This window comes from Acomys minous (assembly GCF_964271855.1).
Source record: "Acomys minous genome assembly, chromosome: 8".
Lineage (NCBI taxonomy): Eukaryota > Metazoa > Chordata > Mammalia > Rodentia > Muridae > Acomys > Acomys minous.
Genome location: NC_140489.1, coordinates 63,508,821 through 63,530,800, shown reverse-complemented (window position 1 = coordinate 63,530,800; position 21,980 = coordinate 63,508,821). Strand labels below are relative to the sequence as shown.

Genomic DNA, 21,980 nt, shown 5'->3' with positions numbered 1-21,980 from the left:
GTTTGTTTTGGGGTTTTTGTTTCTTTTAACCTAAGTTTTCTGCTTTCTTTGGATGTGATTTTTTTCTTTTTCTAGTTTTAATTGTTGACACATTATTTGAATATATTTAAACAGTTTCTGAAAGATTTAGCAGTTAACAAGTGCCACATATTTCATAAAACAATAATAATAATTAGTATTTTCATAGAAACAGTATCATTAAATTGTAATTGTACTTTTATTTAAATTTTAAACACTGACCTGTAAAGATCATTTTATGTACATTTTACATTTTTATTGCAGGTTCTTATAGGTAGGATTGATGGTTGAAGTAAAAGTTGGTATATTGGATAAATTTGTACATTAAAGTTGTCATATTTTGAAACAGATTAAGAGCAGCCTCCACATCCTACTGGGGGAGATGGATCAGAGGGAAAGGCAGGCACAAGCATGGGGACTTGAAATCAAGTCCCCATAACCCATTAACTGCCAGGTGCAGTCGCATGCACCCGTGACCTCTGTGCTTCAGATGGGGGGGACACAAGGGGTACTCAGGGGCTCACAGGTCAGCCATCCTGATGTTTGCAGCAGCCATTAACAAAAAAAGAACCTGTCTCAGGAGGGAAGGTGAGGACCAACATTGGAGGTTGTCCTCTGACCTCCATGCACACATGGCAAACCACACACCTGCACTTCACCCGTAATTGTGGCGTGTGTATTCAAAAATGAAACTCAGAATAGTTTCTAAGTACTTGTAGTTTGCATGTGTGTCTGAAAAAAAAAAGTAGAGGGTGATATAGTTGTTTGGAAAAAAAATCCTATTAGAAAGGTTTTCTAAACCTTTTAAGAAAAGCATTACTTTATGTCACATTATAAAAAGTGCTACTTAGCCAGCTACTCTTAGCACTAGAGGCTGGGCCAGACAGGTTTCAGTGTGCTTGAAGCCAGCTTTGTCTACATTACCTGTTCTGCTCTATCCAAGGCTACATATACATAGTGAAACTCTTTGCGTGCGTGCGTGTGTGTGTGTGTGTGTGTGTGTGTGTGTGTGTGTGTGTGTGTCCTTAATCTAGAGTAAATTGTGTAATGTAAGAATGCAGTACTTAATGTAATTCATATTTATGGATTTCTTGTGGCTGTTTGTGAGGCAACTTTAATGACCAAATATATAACATTAACAATATACTTCCTTGTCTCTGAGAAAAGTAAAGGAGAAAGGATTAATTTTATTCAGTAAGCTGAAAAGTATGGGAAAAAGAATACTTTTTAGGAGTAGTGCAAAGAGATAGGTGAGAGACTGGCCTTCCCACTCTATATGTCTCTCCATTGTTTTTACTGACCTTTTTATTGCACGTATGCTGTATATTTATGTATGCAAATATGCCACAGTGCACATGTGGAGGTTAGAGGACTGTTGTCAGAAATCAACTCCCCAACTGTGTGGGTTCCAGGAATTAGCCTGAGTCGCCAAGGCTGATAGCAAGTGCCTTTACCTGATGAGCCATCTTGCCAGCCCCATTTTAGCAGTGTGACTTTAAACCTGTGGCCTGTGTTCCACTGAACACAAGTGGGTTCAGATGACCTTTACTGGTTTCCTGTTGCTCACACATGACATCCACTCTTTGGTCTCCTTAGTATGCAGATGTCTCTAGTCTGTTGTGCCCTGGTATGATCTAACTGACAGCAGCTGATTGTGTCCCCAAGTCACTTCACAAGCAAAATGCCAACGAAAAGACATGAAAATAAAAGGTCTTGCTTGTTGGAAAAACTCTAGAAATAACATAATTAGGGTAACTTTCTGTCCCATTAGATAAAATGTGTGGAGCCACATGCTACAAAAGCAAGCGCAGCATGGCCGCCTGTCACACTTTCACCACTCTGTTGGTCGTTCACATCAATCTGATGTGTTCAGAAAGAGCAACCAAAAGTGTTAATCTAAGGTTTTTGTTTTTTTTTAACATTAAAAGTTTGATCAAAAGTAATAAACTAGGGTAGAGAGATGGCTCAACCATTTAAGGCTAGGCTCATAACCAAAAATACAAAGTAAGAAACTAAACTATATTTAAATAAGTATTTGTTTATTAATATGATTATAAAGAATAGAAATTTGTTAGCAAGATACTCACTGTATTTTTATTATATACTATATTTTTACCTACTGTTTATTTTGAAACAGGCAAGAAAACTGGATGTATATTTTGAATATGAAGAAAAAATAATGAGCAAGACTACTCTGGATAAGTCCCTCCTAGACATTATATCCGACCCTGATGGTATGTGCCATAAGCTTGAGAATATTTACAGCATGAACTTAGCGTTTCAGTCCAGACAAAATTGAAGTAGATTTGCTGTCAGTCCTAATTACCAGTTAATTAAACGAGCTATTTTCTAATGAAATTGTTTCAACATTGCAGTTCTTAAAATGGAAAAATGATTTCTATTTTAATTTTCTTTGGTAGGACGTGTAAGTACTTTATATTCATTTCTTTGATGTGATATATGGCCATCAGTTTCTTCTCTGTCCAAAAAATACAGTGAATGACATTGATAGCAAGTATCTTTAAGGGATATTTCCTACTTCTCTCTGGTTTATTCCAGAGAATATCATGGGAAAAAGTGTAACTAAAACTAAATTCTGCTTTAAATATTGAGGAAATAACACTTTTAAAAACAATGTCGATGCTTTACAAACTGCACTGGGGGTTTGGCTCACTGGATGGAGTGCTTGCCATGGATACAGGAGGGCTCGGTGCTGCAGTGTATGCCTGTTCACCTAGTGCTGGAAGGAGAAGGCGGGGCGGTGGGGGCGAAGAATCCCTGCAACTTGACAGTTACGAGGGTCTGGGGCAGCTGTACCCCATTAGATTCTGGCTAACAAATGGCATTTTATACTTGAACTCAGTACAGAAGGGACCAATTGCAGGATAGACTAGGGGAAATATAAAAAAAAAATGAGATTAGAACATTTGTGCCAAAAAAAGAAATAACAAAAAAGAAGCATGTCAAAAAGTCCTAGAAGTCAGTGTGAAGAGGCTCCAAATCATGACATTTGACCATCAAAATAAAAATATAATAATAAATCATTTGTTAGAGCCCACAGGGTAAAAAGGAAGCCATGATTCCATATAGAAAAATAGTTGAGATAATTGAATATAGAACATTTACACAATTTCAGAGCACTGAATCTAGTAATGAGACATCATCACTGTGACAAATGCCTGAGCAGTTTTTAAAAAGGAAAGATTTTAGAGGTCTGCGCTTGACTGGTTCCACTGCTCTGGAGACTGAACATCATGGCCAGGAACTTGTGGTGGAGCAGACAGCTTACTTCATGGCCAGTACAGTACATCTTTTTACAGCATATATCCCAGTGATCTACTTCCTCCAGGTGGCCCACCTCCTGGTTCTCATCATTTGCCAATAGTGTCAACATTTTGTGAGTCTATTGGATTAGAACTCTTGGGAACCAATTACTTCCCAAGGGCAAACAAGGCTGACCCTGCTTGGGACAATTCATACTTGAACTATAGTACTTCCCAACAAATACTTGTTAATTATAAAGGGAGAAATAGAAACCTTGCAATAAAGTAAATGCCTCATTAGGTAATCTCATTTAACACTGTCAGTAATGAAATATACCAAAATGTTGTAAACCCAAAGAACTTGACAAAACTTGCTACTGATCTTTCATATTCACAAATAAAGGTAAATTGAGGACTATATGATTGTAAAACCCATGTGCTTCATGCTTCATCAGCTGTTACATTTGGCTTTAATCTAGTTTTACTATTATCTTGTGGTAGGCTTTTGTTTTGTTTTGTTTTTGTTGGCTAGTTGATTTTTGAGATAGTTCATCCAGGTCTAGAATTTACCACACAAACCAGGTTGGCCTTGAACTTGGATCCTCCTTCCTCTGATCTTCCAAGTGTTGAGAGTACAGGCATGTTCCGTCATGACCTGTCTTAGTTTTTATTCTGTGATAAAGTACATGCGACAGTTTTAAGTCTTTACATCTTAGGACACACTTCAGAGTGAGGTTTGACAGGTTATTAAGGCAACTTTTCTATCACTTTTTCACGAAAGTCCTCCCTCTGGAGGATGAGGCATGACTTTCTCTGGAAAGTCTGGGTCTTGCATTATACTAGTAATCACTTGGAAAACTCCCAGGGTAGCAGGAATTTTTTTGAAACCATAGTTTTGCTTTAGTGTTTGAGGTAAATATACTCCATTTCATGCTTTAATATAAAAGTAGTTTTTTGCCAACCTTGTAGTAAAAGTCTTCAGAGAGGACAGTTGGGTTTAGAAACTCAGTTTAGGAAATAAGACTTTTGGCTCAGCTAGATGATTTCACTTAGTCAGCAGATCTCACACCTTTGACACCTAGGGAGGTGATACCTGTATTTGCCAGGTGTCCTGAGGTAACTTGGAAACATTCTGTGCTATCTGAAAAGATGCTGTTGAGAATTGCACACTTACCCTGCATGCGTTCTTAGCTTTTTTAGCTTATGCCTGAGGACAAATCTTAGGATTCTAGGCAGTTTGGGAGACAATTGAGGAGTTTCTATAGTCACTGCTCTCTTTTCTTTTTCACGCAGTGTGGTTTCAGTACTTCCTGTTTGACCTCAGTTGACTAAGAAGCACATGTTGCTTTATGATACTTATCCTCTCTAAGTTGTAATTGTACTGCTCAGTAGTCACGATCATGAGAGTCTTTTTCATTCCCCTTCCTATGTAGCAGGGACTCCAGAAGACAAGATGAGGCTGTTCCTCATCTATTACATGAGCACGCAGCAAGCGCCTTCTGAGGTATGTACACTCCTTAGAGGACGAGGCGCTTATTTGCAGCTTCCAGCTAGAATTCCAAAATAGAAATAAAGGATCACTAAGTATGTGATATCTCTTTTATTGAAAAACAACACAACACAGTTTAAGGCAGATTCTGCTAACTGCAGAGTTTTATACCAGTATTTTTGTCACCACTTAAGAAATACCTGACCACCTTTAAGATGTTGAAATATGAACTGACTTCAAGTGGTCAAAATTCTTACTTTTGAAAATTAACTGCCCTAAACTTAATTAACCCAGTTTGCTGGACTTTTCAGAAGATTGGTCTAAACCTTTTAAGAGTGCTATAAAACTAGTGACTGTTACAGAGCATGCCCTGTGCCTATACTGTTCTGTGAGGAGTGTGCATTGGAGACCATGGACTCCTTATAGTAAACAAGTACAGCTTTACATAGTAAGCAGCAAGCATAAGAACCTCCAAGAGGCCTTTGAGAGACAGTTATTAATACCAGTTTTTGTTGTTATGTTTGATAAGTTGTAAAGCTTCCACTCGTCAAAATTATTAGCACTGTAAATCAGTATTCACGTAGGCCTTTTATTCTGCTGTGGAATATATTCTTCACTTCTCTTCTCATTTATTTAGAAAGAAAGTGTGGTTCTTTTTTAGAAAAGCTTTCTCATCAGTGAAGTTCTACCTGTTTCTTAGACTCCAGTGTCCTATTTATAATAATTTAAGAATATATTCTTGGGCTAGAGAAATGGCTTAGCAGTTAAGAGCACTGGATGTTCTTCCAGAGGACCATGGTTCATTTCCCAGCACCCATATGGCAGTTCACAACTCTCTGCAATTCCAGTTTGAGGGAATCTGACACCCTCACATCAACACACTGCAGGCAAAACACCAATGCACATTTTTAAAAAATGTTTTTAAAGAATATATTCTTTTACAACTTAATACTGCCTTAATTGAATGACTTTACTTTTAGTAAAGACTTTTATAAACTTTAGTGATCATTAAGAGGCTTAAATCATGATTACCAATATCAACTTAGTCATCCTGAAAATACGAAGATAAAAATCTCTGGTTGATGGTGAGCTTAAGAATCTTTACTTGACAGGCCTGGAGAGATGGCTTGGCTTAGAAAGTGCTTGCTTGTCATGTTTGCTCCTGTAAGTCCAGCACTGGGGATCCCTGGACTTGCCAGCTAGCCAGTCAAGCTGACACTGTGAAAGCACCTGGGTGCAGGTTCTGAGCTCCACACTCAGTCACAAGAACACATTCAGAGTTTTCCACTTCCTTTTTATAGCGGAATCACTGTGGTGCTAGGCTCCTTTAACTTACACAAATTCAATTAGACTTATACATCAGGGGGTAAAGAAAATAGGGAAGAAAGAGAAAAATGAGAGTTCACCTGTTCTCCCACAAGTGACTCTGAGCCCCACAGTGTAAATGAGAGAAGCCGGAGCCACGGGCCCTTTCAAGCTGTGTTACTCCTCCATTTTTCTTGCTTTGAAATATTTTTGGCCAAACATCACTTCTTTGGGACTTGTCCTGAACAAAGGCAGCCCACCTAGCAGGAGAGAAGAACACCGATGGAATTCCTGACAGAAGGCAAAATACCATGCTCTGCACTTGTAGGCTACCTTCTCAGCATCGGTGCCTTCTGTTTCAGATACCCACTTGGGTAGTCATTGACGGTACAACTCCACCAGATGCAGGTGCCTGGCGCTTAACTCATGCCTTTCTATTACAATCTTGATTAATCTAATAACAGCAAACACAATCTTCTGTGAAGTGTAATTTGTTATCTCAGTATTCTTTTCTTATTGCAGGCTGATTTGGAGCAGTATAAAAAAGCTTTAACAGATGCAGGATGCAACCTTAACCCTTTACAGTATATCAAACAGTGGAAGTAAGTTGTAGTTTCTTTTAACTTTCCTATTATTTAAAGTAAGGTCAGAATCCAGATTTTGTTCCTAAGATAACAGGAATGCTGGTAAGAAGGCTAACAATGTCATGTGGAATTTTTATGTCCAGTGCATAGCATTTTCCTGTCTAGCCCACCTTTCCACAACTTAAAGCTGCATAAAATAGTGACACCTTTTATCTTCTGGATCAAATGTCTCAAAATTATTAACCAGCAAGTAGAGCAATACCAAATTAAAAAAAAACATTGTACCAAGGAAATGGCAATTAGTTTGCTAGTAAGAAGGTAAGTTTTGATGACTTTCCAGAATGCATAAAAGGTTTTGATCTACTGCTTGTAAGGGTTATCCAAAGATGTTATTAGAACCATAAAATCACAGCAGTGTCCAGCAGTAAACTGGGCAAATGGTGATACTTTAGCCTGCGCAGCAGCGCACTCTAATCCTAGCATTTGAGAGGCTGGGGTGGCAGAGTTCACCACAGGTCAATAGCAGTTTATGCTACAAAGTAGGACCTTGCCTGTCTGTCCATCCTTCCTAAAATTGTGCCATTTTTATAAGATAGAATTGCTCAAATATCATGATAGAAGACTTGATGGCATTGGAAATAATCATATCACTGTGTTAAGAAGAGGAAAAGTTGCTTACAATACTATTTGTTGATTAATTTGATAAATATTCTCAGCTCTCCGTACCTATCAGCTCAGCATTCATGGACTGAAAATATTCTTGAAAAAGATCTCTGAATTTGGTGTTTGTTTGTTTTTCTCCCCAGTATTATTCCCTAAACAATGCAGTATAATAGTTATTTAAATAGTCTATAATATGTATTATACATAATTTCGAAATGGTTTAAATTGTAGGAGACAGCATGCAGAGGTTGTGTGGAAGTGTTACATATTTTTTTCGTGTTGAGACATTTTATATAAAAATTTAAATAACAAATGCCTTTCCTGTATCAACAAAATGGTTCTGTGTATTTTTATTTTATTTTTTATCTTTTTTCCTTTTATTATGTTTCTTTTTTAACATATACATTTATATTACTACACATAAATAAAACAAACTACATACAGCAGGAAGATCTACAAGACAATCATGAGTTATATAAATGTTAACATTCATAGTGATTTGGCCACTTGCATTTGTCAAGCCTGAAGCAACCATCCTTTCTACTTTGTTGAGTCCAAATTTCTGAATGAAAGTCAATATCTATACTATCTCATCTCTATTAACTTAAATCATCTATCTTGATCTAAAAAGATCTTATCCCCTAACCAACTAAACTTGATTGTAAGACTAAACTATCTGGTCTTCAGCCCCATCAGAGACTTGAGAAGGAATAAAAGTTAAATGCCTGAGTGAAACCAGCAGTGCGGGTTAACAGCTTCCAAAATAAAAATATGACTGAGACAGTTTACTGCCTGAACAGGCACCCAACACTCTCTATAACATTGGAGCATCATCTTCGGCCTTCTAGTCGATTACCTCTGTCAGACATACTTGATAGGCAGGAACTATTGAGGACTTGCCTACCCTGTCTTGGCAGAGTTCGGCCATCGATTCTGCCTGCATCTAAGCTGCCCATTTTTAGGCGAATTCTGTCTGTGGCAGGAACGAGGACATTTTGCCCAGTGGCTGATTTGCCAAATTTGAAGCACACTCCATAAGGAGGTTCTTTGATGTTGATCATCTTCTTTAAAGTACTACACATTTTATATAAGGGTCTTGAGCATTCAAAGATTTTCATACTTTTGAGGATCCTGGAACGAAACCCCCATGAATGCCAGAGGATGCTCTCTCTCCAGCTAGGAGCATGATGAGCAGGACCTGCAATGTCACTAATTTACATGTGCTGAAGAAACAGTTACAAACAAGTGAAAGAATGATGTCTAACTATGCTGAATGATTCAAAGACCATAAAACTGAGTGGTAAAACCTTAGCCAGTGGCTACATTTGCCTGGCAGGGAAAACTTCTGGGTAGGTGACATTTGCACCATAATTATGATGACAAATTTCAGTATGATCCACCTGTATATACATACATGTAGTTGTGTAGCTAAAATGCATGTACCTGAATGTAACTCCATATGCAAGTGTTTTCTTTTGAAACCTCTAAAACAATCATTACATTTGAAATGCTTTTCCATCAGTTTTCAGACCTTATTAGTTTAATAAAGATAATTTTAGGAAATTGTGATAGATAAAAAAAAGGTAAAAATTCACCTGGCAGTGGTGGCACATGCCTTTAATCCCAGCACTTGGGAGGCACATGCAGGTGCATCTCTGTGAGTTCGATGCCAGCCTGTTCTATGTAGTGAGTTCCAGGATAGCCTGGGCTACACAGAGAAACCTTATCTAAAAAAAAAAAAGGTAAAATTTGGGCCAGCAAGATTCCACTTAAAGCTAGAAGGGGAGAACTGATTCCACAAAATTGTCCTTTGACCTCTATATGCTCATCGTAGCCTACAAAGGAAATTTTATTTGTTCCAGTAGTCATGCATGGTATAGCCTGTAATCCCAGTACTTAAGAGATTGAGGCAGATCTTAGATATGTGGCCAGCCTGGGCTACATAATCTCGCTATACAAAGAATAGTTTACGTTTGTATGCGTATCACATGTTTTAACTAAGTCCAAGCTGCAGCGTTTTGTTCTCTGGCCCCAGTGTTACAGCCGTCTGTCTGTCTCGGTGGAGTCTTAGCTAAGGCTGACTTGTCACAGTACTCAAGCCATACAGAGCAACTTTCATTTGCTCCCCATAGGTGTGTATAGTTTAGTAGAAAAATAAGTTCTACTAAAGGCATTTAGTTCCAGTCCCCGGATGTAAATAATGCTTTGTTTATAGCCTCATTTGTAAATAAAATGAAAGTTTTGCATTTACTTTGGGATTTCTCTCTTGACACTATTAGATTTTGTCAGAACAGAACTGAATATTTTTAGCATTTCAACTCTATTGATTTTTCTTTTCACTTTCATAAAGCATCCTTTGGGTCTCTGCCTACCCTCTCCTTGTGCAGAGCATATGAAGTAGCTAAAAGTCATGAAAGAAATATGTTTGGCTTAGTGTCTATGGCATGCTAATAGTGTGTAATGGACCAGGATTACAAAAGGATGCTGACTTTCATTTTAGTCATCTGTGTTGCATTTTATGCACACATCCGTAATGGGAAGAGCATACATCAGCATCCTGGCAGTTGATTACCCAGGAGATCTGGGAGCCTTCTGGGAACATTCTGTATTCCTGAATTGTGTAGAGAACACACCAAAGCACTCTTTCCCACACTTTCTAATAATCATAGAGATATTATAAAATTTATAAAAAGATGAAAATATTTGACCATGTACATATAAAACTGCATTTTTGTAATGTAATCAAAGGGAAAAACATGACTGGGTAGCAGCTTAACAGACTAATGATAAAGGAAGTGGCTCTGAACTGAGTTCTTACAGGATATGTCTGAAGTCCCCAAAAGACAGTTTGAGCAAACGTCAGGAACAAGAGTGTATGTGCTGTGCACAGCAGTGAGCTGGGCTTAGTTGGTGCATGCTCAGTCTCCTGTGTCCAGTTGCTGCCTGGGTTCTCTCCTTCATGATCAGATAGGAAGAGGGGAGCCCTCCTGTCAGGGCTGCAGTTCTGGTTTCTGCGTTGCCAGCACTGGAACCCTGGGCCTTGACCTGCTGCGTGTAGTGTTCTGCCACAGGGCACAGCTGCACATCTTAGAAGTTAACCAGTACATCTTCTCATGCCAAAATCCTGAATGAAAACTGTCCACCTCTATAAACATAAGCCTCCTTATTTCGTAGGGCTTTTGCCAAGATGGCCTCCACTCCTGCCAGCTATGGTAATGCCACCACTAAGCCAATGGGGTAAGTGCCTTAATATGTTGATTGGATCTCTGTACTCCAAACTTTAAATGTTCATGTCTTCAAAACGCAAAATCTGACATCTTCCAAAATTTTCGGTATAATACAGAATGTCACCATTTTTCTTGCTTCCTAGCATAGTTTGAATTCTCCTGTTAAGGTGTAGGGAGTATCTTTCCTAGAGTGTGGGTTTCATGTGCTTCTTTCTTCTTAAAACGTAACATCTTTCATCCTTAAAATTTTGTGGTTAAAACTATTTTGTATTGCTATTGATAGCCATAACACAGATTTTTTTTTATAAAGGTAGACATTCAATACCTAACCATGACAAATCCAGTCCTCAGTGTTGGGAAAGACACTTCCCACTAGAGCTCACAGAGGGGCCTCACCGGTACTCAACCTGTGAGTCACAGCCCCTTTGGGAGTCAAAGGACCTTTTCACAGGGGTTGCATGTCAGATATCCTGAATATCACATATTTACATTACAATTCATAACAGTAGCAAACTTACAGTTATGAAGTAGCAATGGAAATAATTTTATGGCTGGGGTCACCACAACATGAGAAATGTATTAAAGGGTCGCAACCCTGGAGGTTGAGAACCACTGCTCTAGAGACTGCTGTGGTATGTGTGAGGTTTCCCAACAATTCTACCTACTCTCTTTCTACATCCTAAGCATTTCAAACTTGCTCAAATTTATTTTTAAAGCTAGAATAAAAGTATGAAGCCCAGAGGAAAAGATGTTTGTCTAGTTTCAGTGACCTAGCTTGCCTCCCTCTCACGGATGCTGTACATGTTGCCCTGAACCTGCCATCTCACTCACAGAGTTACCTGGCTTAAGGAATGGTTTCAGAGCCATGCATCCCTTCAAAAGTTACCTCTCTTGTTCCTGTTAATAGAGGATTTCCATCCTGTTCCTCGTCGTTGCACAGGGGAGAAAGGACAGGATAAGAGAAATGAAAATAATTCTTATGATTTTCTAAATAGATATCCCAGCACCATGTCTTTAAATCATGTAGAATATTTGAGCCTTACATATTTTATACTTGAGGATATTAATAAGTGTGCTGTATGAAAATCTTGGCTAAATTAAAAACCGTCTCTAGCTTTCTTATGTAGTGTAGAACTACTCTCTTGCAAAGTGTCCTTTGCTCAATGTATGAGACTTGGAAGTGAGACTAGAAACCTAAAATGGCAGATAACTATTGGCATTCTTTGTGTTTGTTAACAGTTCACAGTTGAGGCTACACTCACTGTTTATTGTGCTTACCACGTTCACATGGTAGGCTTTCTGTGTGTGGAGGGGAGGCGGTACACGTGGCATAATTGGATCTAGCTGTTGTAGTACAGAGAGCGCAGCAGCGCTTGACCTACTTGTTGCATTGATAGGCAATATAGTGCTATGTGTGACTGACCTCCAGAAGCAAAGTCTGAATCACTGTTTCTCACTCAGAAAGAAAGTGGAAGGCTAAGCATTGATATTTATATTGAGGACATCTCTTTATATAGTTTTTAGTGGTTATTTTTTCACTTTTATTAAAATAAAACTGCAATAGCGATATCCATGGAAGCAGAAATGCTCACAGCCCTTCTGTTTATGGAAAGCAAGGTGATAGCACAGTGAGCGCCCTGTGGTGGGTAACCGGGCAAACTCTGTATCAGCAACAGACTGTGCAGCAATCTGTACTTAATGTCGCCTTCCTTTGTCTTTTGTCCCTACCCAGTCTCCTATCCCGAGTCATGAACACAGGCTCCCAGTTTGTGATGGAAGGGGTGAAGAACCTGGTACTGAAGCAGCAGGTGAGTACGCTTGTCAGAACACATCCTGCCAACTTTGAAATACGGGTTTACTACCCAAGCAGAGAAACTTCTGGATTTATTCAAGTAAGAAATATGTGAGAAAAAATTAGAACTAAGAGATCTTTATTGGCACAGTAGGAAAATGGGATTACTTTTTTGTGTGTACTTTGTTTTATGTTTTAAAGAGTTGTTTATTATTTATACGGAGTTCTGCCTGCATGTAGCATTTGCATACCAATAGAGGGCACCAGATCTCATTATAGATGGTTGTGAGCCACCTTGTGATTTCTGGGAATTGAACTCAAGACCTTTGGAAGAACAGCCAGTGCTCTTAACCTCTAAGCCATCTCTCCAGCCCTTGTGTGTACTTTAGAACTCTATGACTTTATACTTTTTTAAAGATTTGCTTATTTGAACTTTACTGTCTTTACTTAACTGTTCAATATTTAATGTCCTCTTATTGTTGCTGCTGCTGCTGCTGCTGCTTAATTAAACTGGAACATCTTTGACAAATCTAAGATGCAGTATTTCACATCAATACTGAGACACAAGTGTTTCACATCCATATGGAGATGCAGGGTTTCTCCATCAATACTGGTTTTTAAGGACAGTTAGCCAGGTCTGATTGTCAGATGTGCCAATACCTCTTTTCAGAATGTTCTCTTTCTCTAAACTTTCTCCACATTTTTTAAATCTTCATGTTTTCTTGTGGTATTTATATATATAATCATAATGTATATTTTACAAAACCCATGGCACTTTGCATAAAGTTGGTTTCTAGTTTCAGAAGCCTTTCAAAATTTTTATTAGAAGGAATAAGTAACAAATGAACAGCATGTGTAGTTAATGCAGACTAGTGAGGCATCCTCATTTGCTTTGTTGACCAAAAGGCCTCCAAGCTTTCTTTTCAGATGGCATTGTAACCCTTTAGAGGGTTACTTGGGTACCCTCTAAAGTCTTCTTTAGTGGTTACTATCAGCTCCCATCCTTCTAAATATTTATTCAGTTTGTATATTTTAACTTGTTCACAGTACTGCCTTGCAGCACCTAACAATAATTTGTAATGGTCTAAATGGGTTTGCTAGTAAGTATTTTATTATGGCAACAACAAAAAGTTGTTTTAGGCTTCATGAAATACAGAAATTATCATTTATGACCTTAAACTACTTTATTCTTATAACATTTCAAACAGTTAAGAAGCCTGTTTTGACATAGGCAGTTACTTTTAAAAGTAAAAAATTGAGCCCAAAGGTGGTGGGTGCACTTGGGGGACAGAGGCAAGCGGATCTCTGAGTTTGAGGACAGCCAAGGCTACATAGAGAAACCTTATCTCGAAAAAACAAAATAAAAACTGAATTTCTCTGTGGTTACTCCTATTGCTAAACATTCTGCCACTGCCAGAACCACAGTGTTAATGGGATTGTGTGAATAAGGCTTTAAGCGTTAGTTTTTTCTGGATGGGCATTCGCCTCTGGTTACTCCAACCCACATTGTATATTCCTAGAATTAAGACTTTACTTAAGAATCAAAGGGTGTGGACATTTGTAGTTACTCCTAGTCAGCATTGCCAGACTACTCTTAAGTAAAATAAAGGTCAAGCTTATTTCAGTTATATGAACAGGAGTGGTGGTAAGATGTTGAGAGGTTTCTTTCTAAAGCCCAATTGCATTTGGGAAATACACTGAAATATTTGTGGTCTGTCTAGTAGTGACTATGTGAGGGGCTTGTTTCAACATTTTAGGTTATAGGGAGTGGATGAAAGCAGATTTGTGTGAGTTTGCAGCTCTCTAGACAAACTGGGTGGGGAAGATAGATGTGGACACATAATGCTATTTCATTGATTTTTATGGCCATTAATACACTGTGATTGAAAAGGAAAGTCACTTCATAACATTTTATGACTTCATTATCCACAATATAAGTGATGGAATTAGTCTGTAAATTTGCTTCTAGCTTATAATATTAAAATTTATAAAACATTGATATCCCTTATCCCCTGGGAGTTTCCAGCTTCTGCACATACTCTATATTTACTTTTTTTTTTTTTTTTTTCATTTTTCAAGACAGGGTTTCTCTGTGTAGCCCTTGGCTGTCCTGGACTTGCTTTGTAGACTAGGCTGGCCTCAAACTCACAGAGATCCACCTGCCTCTGCCTCCCAAGTGCTGGGATTAAAGGCATGTGCCACCACACCCAGTTCCATCTTTACTTTTTGTCTAAGCTCCACACAGGGCTTTTCACTCTCCAGCATACTAATCAGGACAGCAGCAATCCTGCTCCCATCATCAGCATCAGAGCATCTTCCCAAACCCAGAAATACAAAGGAGAAGTTAGAAATGGTCAACATAGAGCAATCAGCTATATCAGACAACTAACTCTGGGGGACTGGAAAAACCTTCTCTGCCATAGCTATGCAATCTTAGTATCTGGGTTTTGGGTTTTATGCATATTTTATTTCCTTTTGTTTTTTTAAAGAATTATATTAGAGAGGTTACCGTGGGTTTTTATCTAAACAAACCTTTCCAGTGACTAAAATAATAAAACTAGTCTTAGAAATCAGTTCCCACTATATATTTTTTTCCTTCCAGTAAATTTCTACTTCATTTAGAAACAGATTGTAGAAATGATGATCTACGAAATATAACTTATTGTGTATGGGACCCTGCCTCTCAAGTCTGTGTGATAGCCTTCTGCTAATAAAAATCAGTAGTTTGCTGCCATGTATGTTAGCCTAGGCCTCTACCACTAGGAGGCAGAGGCAAGTGGATCTTGGTACTTTCCAGGCCACTGAGGAAACTTTCATACATAGCAAGTCCCAGGCCAGCCAGGGCAACAGTAAAACCTACCTCAAAAGCAAAACAAAATATATAGTTTTTCATTTTATTTCTAAACAGCAATGTCTAAGAATAGAGAGAAATGTGCTTAGAACATTTTGATTTCATTAATTTTGTTTGTACTTCCTTCATTGAGTTCACAGTGACAACAGTTCTTTGTAGAAAGAAGACTGAGGCATTCTACTTGCTGTGGTCTGAGTGGCTATAATCCACTTTTTCTTTTTGAGGTAGAGTCTCCCTGGCTGTCCTGGAACACCACGGTGGCGTGAGCTCAAAGAGATCCACCTGCCTCTGCCTCCTGAGTGCTGGGATTAAAGGCGTGTATCACCATACCCAACCAATCTAGACTTTTCATGCAGTAGAAGTTTGTTTTAAATTGATCTTACTTATTATTGTGTATGTGCTTGCGTACGGGCATGACTGTGCCACACCGTGTGTGTGGAGGTCAGAGTTAGAAGAGGTTCTACACAGAAGTGTGTGTTCAGTGGGAATTTTGTGTGGTAAGGTTACTTACATCTGACATGCTAACTGTACAATAGACTTAGCATGTGTTTAATTGAGAGGTAAGCAAGCTGTTACTCTAGTGTTTAACAAAACACTAATGTCTTCCACAGAATCTGCCTGTTACTCGAATTTTAGACAATCTCATGGAGATGAAGTCCAACCCTGTAAGTAGCATTTACATTCTATAAAGTCTTGGATGTGCCAAACCAACTGGATTGACTTAGTTGGGCTTCTAGTTAAATGCAGAATATGTGAGAGAAAGAGTCCATATTCTCAATGACATGTTTTACCCATTATTATAGAAATGGGATCCATAGAACTGGCCTTTTCTTGGCTACTACAACCATTCTGACTCTAGTTCTCATCTGAATTAAATATATACTAAATCTTACATGTTAATGTTAATACATCCTGAAGAACACATTTCTATAAATGGAAAAAGGGCCAGTGACCATCAATAATATGAGGAGGGACAGACCAATTTAAGAAAATTAAGTTAGGAGAGAAATACATAGTAAAACTTCTGAATATTTCAGATGCCACTAAATTCCTTTGGGCCAAACAAATAAATGAAAATGTTGGCTGCATAAACACTGCATAAATATTGTTAGCATTTGCTTGGCAAATAGCTTTCCAGTTGGCCACTCCCAGAGGTGACTTTAAAATCCACCCTCATGTTGCAGCTGCAGCAGCCAAGGAGGTGGGTAGCACAGGAGCTGGTGCAGAGCGGCATCGCGAATATCCTTGTCAGAACTCTTTCTTACTTAGGTCCATCTGAAATGCTCTAGACTTGGCAGTGAGACTAAGGACGTCAGACCTAAAATAATGAAAACACAGTATTGAGACCAACGTAACTCTTTTAGTAATTGTTAAAACATGGTTTTGGAAATTAGCAAAAACAAATTTTAAATTCACCCATGTGGAGACTAAAACACCAGAAAATGTGCAGCTGCTGTTGTGAAAGTTAAAGAGAAACTATTTGCTGTGATAAACTTAAAAAGATCCTTAATTTAAACAGATGGAAGTAATAGATGATGCAGTTGTAATTGACTTTGTCATCAACTCCTGTGCATTTATGACCAGCTGTCTTAGAAAATAGTTCATTATGGGCACTATACATCTGAAAGATGGCCCAAGTATAATAAAGGTCAGATGTAAAAAGGTAGATGACAGATCACCCAGGGTTAAGGACACCCAGGGTGCTTTGTTATTGGTCTTCGTCTTCGTCTTGATGTTTTGATACAAATTACTAAAATAGTAGGTCTGTGTATTATATATGTATGTGCCAGGAACCACTCAGCAAATTCTTACCTTACAAATAATTTAATCCTCAGTTAAACCATCCAAGAAAAGCGCTATTTTTATTATTCTCATTTTTTAGATAAGGAAGTGAAACAAGATGAGGGCAGTGAACTTGCTAGGGTTACCCAGCTGATAAATAGGAATTTGGGGCTTTTCCGAGGCCAGCTCTTACACTGTTGTGTTGGTTAGTATAGGAACTGTGTGCCCTTTACAGACTCACCCAACTATAGATGCAAACCACTGCAGGTCACCTAACAAGGGAAGAAAGGTGACCAGGAGACATGTGGCTTCTTCAGACAGCAGAGTTGAAATCAAGCCGTGCTCCTCCTGCCTAGGACTAGCGCAGCCCTTCCTTCTCCATGCTTTATCATGAGCATGTGGACCCTAAATGTGAGGGAGTCTAATCAGATGTGTCTTTGAGCTGTAAAAGTTCATTTATCAGTACTATTGAGTTTATAAGCAAAAGCACATTGCTGCGGACAGATGTGTATTAATTAGAAGAGATTTTTTTTTCTGTTTTGAAAGCATTTCTTCATCCATCTGCTCTGTAAGGTAGCTGCCTGGACTCTTCTTCCTCTCCTGTTCGTAGACAGAAAAGGTGATTTGGAGACACTGAGGGAATTAGCAAAGTACAGTAAGTTAGACCTGGCAGGCAATAGTGGATGACTGGATGCATCTCAGCTGGGGTGCTGGCATGTAGCTCAGCTGGTAGAGTGCTTGCCTGGCAAGTGCAAGGCCCTGGGTTAATCTTCAGTACCACATAAACCTGGCATGGTGACAAATGCCTGTATTCCCAGACCTTGGGAGGTAGGAGGAGGAGGATTTGGAGTTTGAGGCCAGGCTAGGCTGCGTAAGATGCTATCCTATTCTTACTATGTTTTACTTTGAGCGTACATACGTACATGGTACTTGTATAGTCAGAGGACAGCGTGTGGAAGCTGGTTCTCTCCTTTCATTACACGGATCCTGGGGATCAAATGCAGATCACCAAGCTTAGCAGCACGTATGCCTTTACTGACCATCCTGTAGGCCCATGAGTGCACTCTTATCACTTACTTGCAAAGTGTCTCTTTTTGTTCATTGTGATTAAGGTAGCATATCAGAATACCAGAGAGACTTTGTCTTGCCTGGAAGTCTAGCTTGTAGGGTTTCACACCACTGAAAGATTCTAACTATACTTGGGGTGCTGTGTTGATTCAGAGTATTGACCATCAGGTACAGGTCTGAATAATTAGCATGTGAACATTTGGCATTTACCAGAGTTGAGTCTTTTGGGGGGGGAAGGGGGGCAGAGTGTGTTGCAGAATTGTTCGGCTGGTTCTGCTGTTGAAGGTGACAGACCCAGAAGTATTAGATCATGAAAAAGTAGAGCCATACTTCACAATTCCTTTAGTGTCAAGAAGCTTCCCGTTTAGTATACAGTTCCACAGCCTGTAGGAAAGCTAAGAGTGTGGGTGACTGACTCTGAGGCATGTAATTCCTGGACTTCATGGAAGCTCTTTTCCGTATTCATCCTATTTCATGTGTTTATCTGGAGAAGTACGGATGCATTAGATGGTGAACTGCTGGCCATATAAGCTGCTATTAGCTGTATATATCTGGTTCCCAAACTTGCATATCAAATACTGAGCCTCTTATATAGTGTGTGTTCTGTATATTCAGCAAAGTCACAGACACAGAAAGACAAAGCCCTTGAGATTGGAACTCCATGCCTCAGTGGGCTCACGTCCTATAGGCCTGTTTCTGTTGCTAAGAATGTAACCTTAGAAGAGTCACATAATCAACCTATTGTCCCAGCTTGCCCATCTAACACTGAGATAATAATAGGACTTGCTTAAGGGCTGAGGATTAGTGCATGGTTTCATGGAAAGCACAGAAAAATATACCTTATTAACACACAGAAACGCCTCATTAAGGATTAGAGACACAGTCTGTCTCTAATGTTGTTACACAGTCTGTGAGACTGGAAGATTTATTACAATCAAATACTGTGCCGAACTATGATCTTCTAACAGAAACTCCATGTCATGGCAACATGTTTTATTTTTGTTTTTAATAGGAGACTGATGATTATAGATATTTTGATCCCAAAATGCTGCGGAGCAATGACAGGTAAGGAACTTTTATCTTAGGTGATGTTCTTTTGAACGGAAATAATGTTGCATTATAAGACAGCCTGCTTTTTACTAGAATTCTAACAGTGGGAGACCAGTTAAAATCAGTGTGTACTTTAATGTCTTTTAGAGATAATCATTGGTAATTATGATTAGTATCTTGTTATTTTCCTTAGTGTACACACAAAGAAATAAATTTAGCTGCTTACTATTTATGAACTGGTGTTATCATAAACAAAGTGGAGGATTTAAAGAAAGTGTTTTTAAATGAATATAGTTTTGGACTAAATGAAAAGAAAATAGCTGTGTGGTGGAAACAGTGGTTTAAGGTTTGTTATGTTCTGGGAATCCACGTCCCTGAAAACCACTTCTATAAAAGGATTTTATGGCACTGAAACCATTCGCTGTATAAGCTCTGCATTTTATGAAAGGCACAATATGGTAATTTACATTGGTATGTTAATTTTTCAAAAGTTAATTCATGGTAGTATGAAAAATAACCTAAAGGACAGATAGCGAATAGGCAGATTTACAAGGAATAACAGGGTGTCCTTAGCAATAAAAATTCAGGAGCAAGTTTCTTGCCTGTACCTGATATTGAGCCCTTAGTGTTTGTCCTCCTCCTAAGCATTCACATCTTCTTGGGTGTCTGGATGGATTAGCTAGGTGCTAGATAATTAAATTGTTTTGGTAATTTCAAGTGTTAGTGTCTCTCTCCCTCCCTCCCTCCCCCCCTCTCTCTCCCTCCTTCCTTCTCCCTCTCTCCCTCTCCCGCTCCTGAACTTAGCAGAAATGCTGTTACATAAGAACTGCTAGTAATAACTGTCATTGGTAAGAGAGGATTTGACAGCGAACAGTAGGATAGGGCAGTGAGGACTGACCTCCAGTGTGGTACAGGGTTTTCTTTTAGGAGTGACTAGGTTAAATTGGAGATAATGTTTCTATAAAACTACAACCAGGGTCAGTTGCTTCAAAAGAGGATGTGTAACTGCCTGTGCTAGTGATTCTTCCTTGCACATAGCTAAGCAGGAGCCATGGAAGCTGAGGACTGTGTAGGCCTAAAGGAAGCACAGACGTGTGATGAGAAGGAACGTGATCACTGCTAAGACAAACAGGCTCAGAGCATTCCTGTGCGCTCTGCTCCCAAGCCATGGTTACCATAACTCGTGATACTGTGCTGTCTGATAAATCTCTCTCTTGTCTTGACCTCTGAAGAACTTAAACTTGTAGGATTAACACTATTGAGACATTTAAGGGGCATCTAGTCCTTTCTATGGAGCATGGAACATTTAAGCAGGCCATTGAAGTGAGAAAAGATGGCAGCGGTCTGCTCAACCACCAAACAGTTCGCATTTGAAGAAATTGGAGTTGTCCTAACCACACTGTATATTCCTGTGTTATTTAGGATTAGATGTGAAAACTTGGAAAGATGTATTTAGTAAAGATTTCTTAAAGGCCAGTGAAATATTTTTAAAATATATGATATTGATAAATAAGAAGCAAAAACAGAATGTAGACCTCTCCCCCTATGTTTGCTGCCCATCCTGAGGACAATGCAATGGTGTACTCAGTTTTTATGCAAAAAGAGATGCCCACAGCTGTGTTACTGTTTGAGGGTGGAGAAAATTTAACTCATAACTTGCTTTATTGCTTCACCTGTTCCCCACTCCCTCTCCTTTGCATAGAGGCTGTTGACCAGCCTTTTAGAATTTATTTCAAAGTTGCTGGTAGTTATCCCATTCCCTTTTAGACATTGAGAGATCTACCTTCTAGCTCCTTCCTCTACAAAACTGAAGAGCCCCTGCTTCCCAGGAAGGTGGACCCGGAATGCTTTCTTAGTGCTGCTCCCAGGCGCACATGAGCATGCATCCCCACACCCATCTCACCCGTAACAGAAGCCAAGGATGAGATTCTCAGTGCAGTTTCTCTTTATTGCAGCTCAGTTCCTAGGAACAAAAGTCCATTCCAAGAGGTAAGTTTCACAAACAACTTCTCGGCTCCTAGAAAGAAAGATAATCAGACAGTAGTCCTGAGGAAGAACAGGTTTGTCATAAGCGTAGCTTGTGATCAGTGAATGATCATCCAGGTAAATTCAACCCTGCACGCCCAAGATAGGGCCTTAAAGTCTTCAGCAACTCCATTGCTCTGGTTTTCTTAACCTCAAGAGTGACAAAGTAGCAGAAAGAAGTTGCAGTGGGAATTTCTACAATGATTCCAGCGTTTATGAAGATGTATGCGCATATGAATACAGACACTTGTCATTGTGAGTGCCGTGTTGAAGCTGCACTTTGGGTTTTCCAGTGTTTCTACTTCAGCAGATAATAAAGACCCCACACTGATCTTCAGAGAAAGCTCCTTGCTCTTATTTGCTATCGTTTGGCTGAATAGTGCGGCCAGACTTTAAGCTAGCAAAGGGTGTAGTGTGCGGCCTTAGTAGACTTGTCTCAGCTCTAGAGCAGGTTCCAGACCAACGCCGTGTTGCTTGAAAACTAAAGTGCTTTTACCGCTTTTTCACTTTTTCCTCTATCTGCATTTTTAGGCCATTGTCTTTGTGGTAGGAGGAGGCAACTATATCGAATATCAGAATCTGGTTGACTACATAAAGGTACAGTTGAGCCATCTCACTCTGTAATTGGTGGTGTCAGTTTCATGTCATGAAAGTATTAGCATTGTCCAGCGCCTATCCTGACATTGCATAACTACTTTCCAAGAGGTGGAAAGTCTAAGTTCTGCTTGTGAGCAAGACAATGGCACATGCCTGGAGTCCCAGCTGCTTGGGAGGCTGAGACAAGACAGTCACTTGAGCCAGGAGTTTGGAGCCAGTCAAGGTCAAGATTGCATCTCTTACAAAACGATAGAAATGCAATATGG

General features: G+C 39.2%; 1 protein-coding gene and 1 long non-coding RNA gene across 3 annotated transcripts in view; one reads left to right on the top strand and one right to left on the bottom strand.

Annotated features, from left to right (window-relative positions):
• SCFD1 (sec1 family domain containing 1) overlaps positions 1-21,980 on the top strand; it is a 64,949-nt gene that overhangs the window by 39,832 nt on the left and 3,137 nt on the right. The window contains exons 15-23 of the mRNA XM_084791814.1: positions 2,156-2,252; positions 4,715-4,785; positions 6,598-6,677; positions 10,497-10,559; positions 12,282-12,357; positions 15,804-15,857; positions 19,055-19,107; positions 21,048-21,081; positions 21,649-21,714. Of these exons, the coding sequence (XP_084647940.1) occupies positions 2,156-2,252; positions 4,715-4,785; positions 6,598-6,677; positions 10,497-10,559; positions 12,282-12,357; positions 15,804-15,857; positions 19,055-19,107; positions 21,048-21,081; positions 21,649-21,714 (594 nt within the window). The remainder of the gene's footprint in view (positions 1-2,155; positions 2,253-4,714; positions 4,786-6,597; positions 6,678-10,496; positions 10,560-12,281; positions 12,358-15,803; positions 15,858-19,054; positions 19,108-21,047; positions 21,082-21,648; positions 21,715-21,980) is intronic.
• Positions 15,873-21,980, bottom strand: part of LOC311603051 — a 58,637-nt gene continuing 52,529 nt past the window's right edge. The window contains exons 4-5 of one of the 2 annotated variants that reach the window (XR_014780932.1): positions 20,996-21,109; positions 15,873-16,510 (exon numbers count right to left, since the gene is read on the bottom strand). This is a non-coding gene — a long non-coding RNA (uncharacterized lncRNA). Of the gene's footprint in view, positions 16,511-19,836; positions 21,110-21,980 lie in introns of those variants that run through there. The other variant, XR_014780933.1, reaches the window with a different exon arrangement.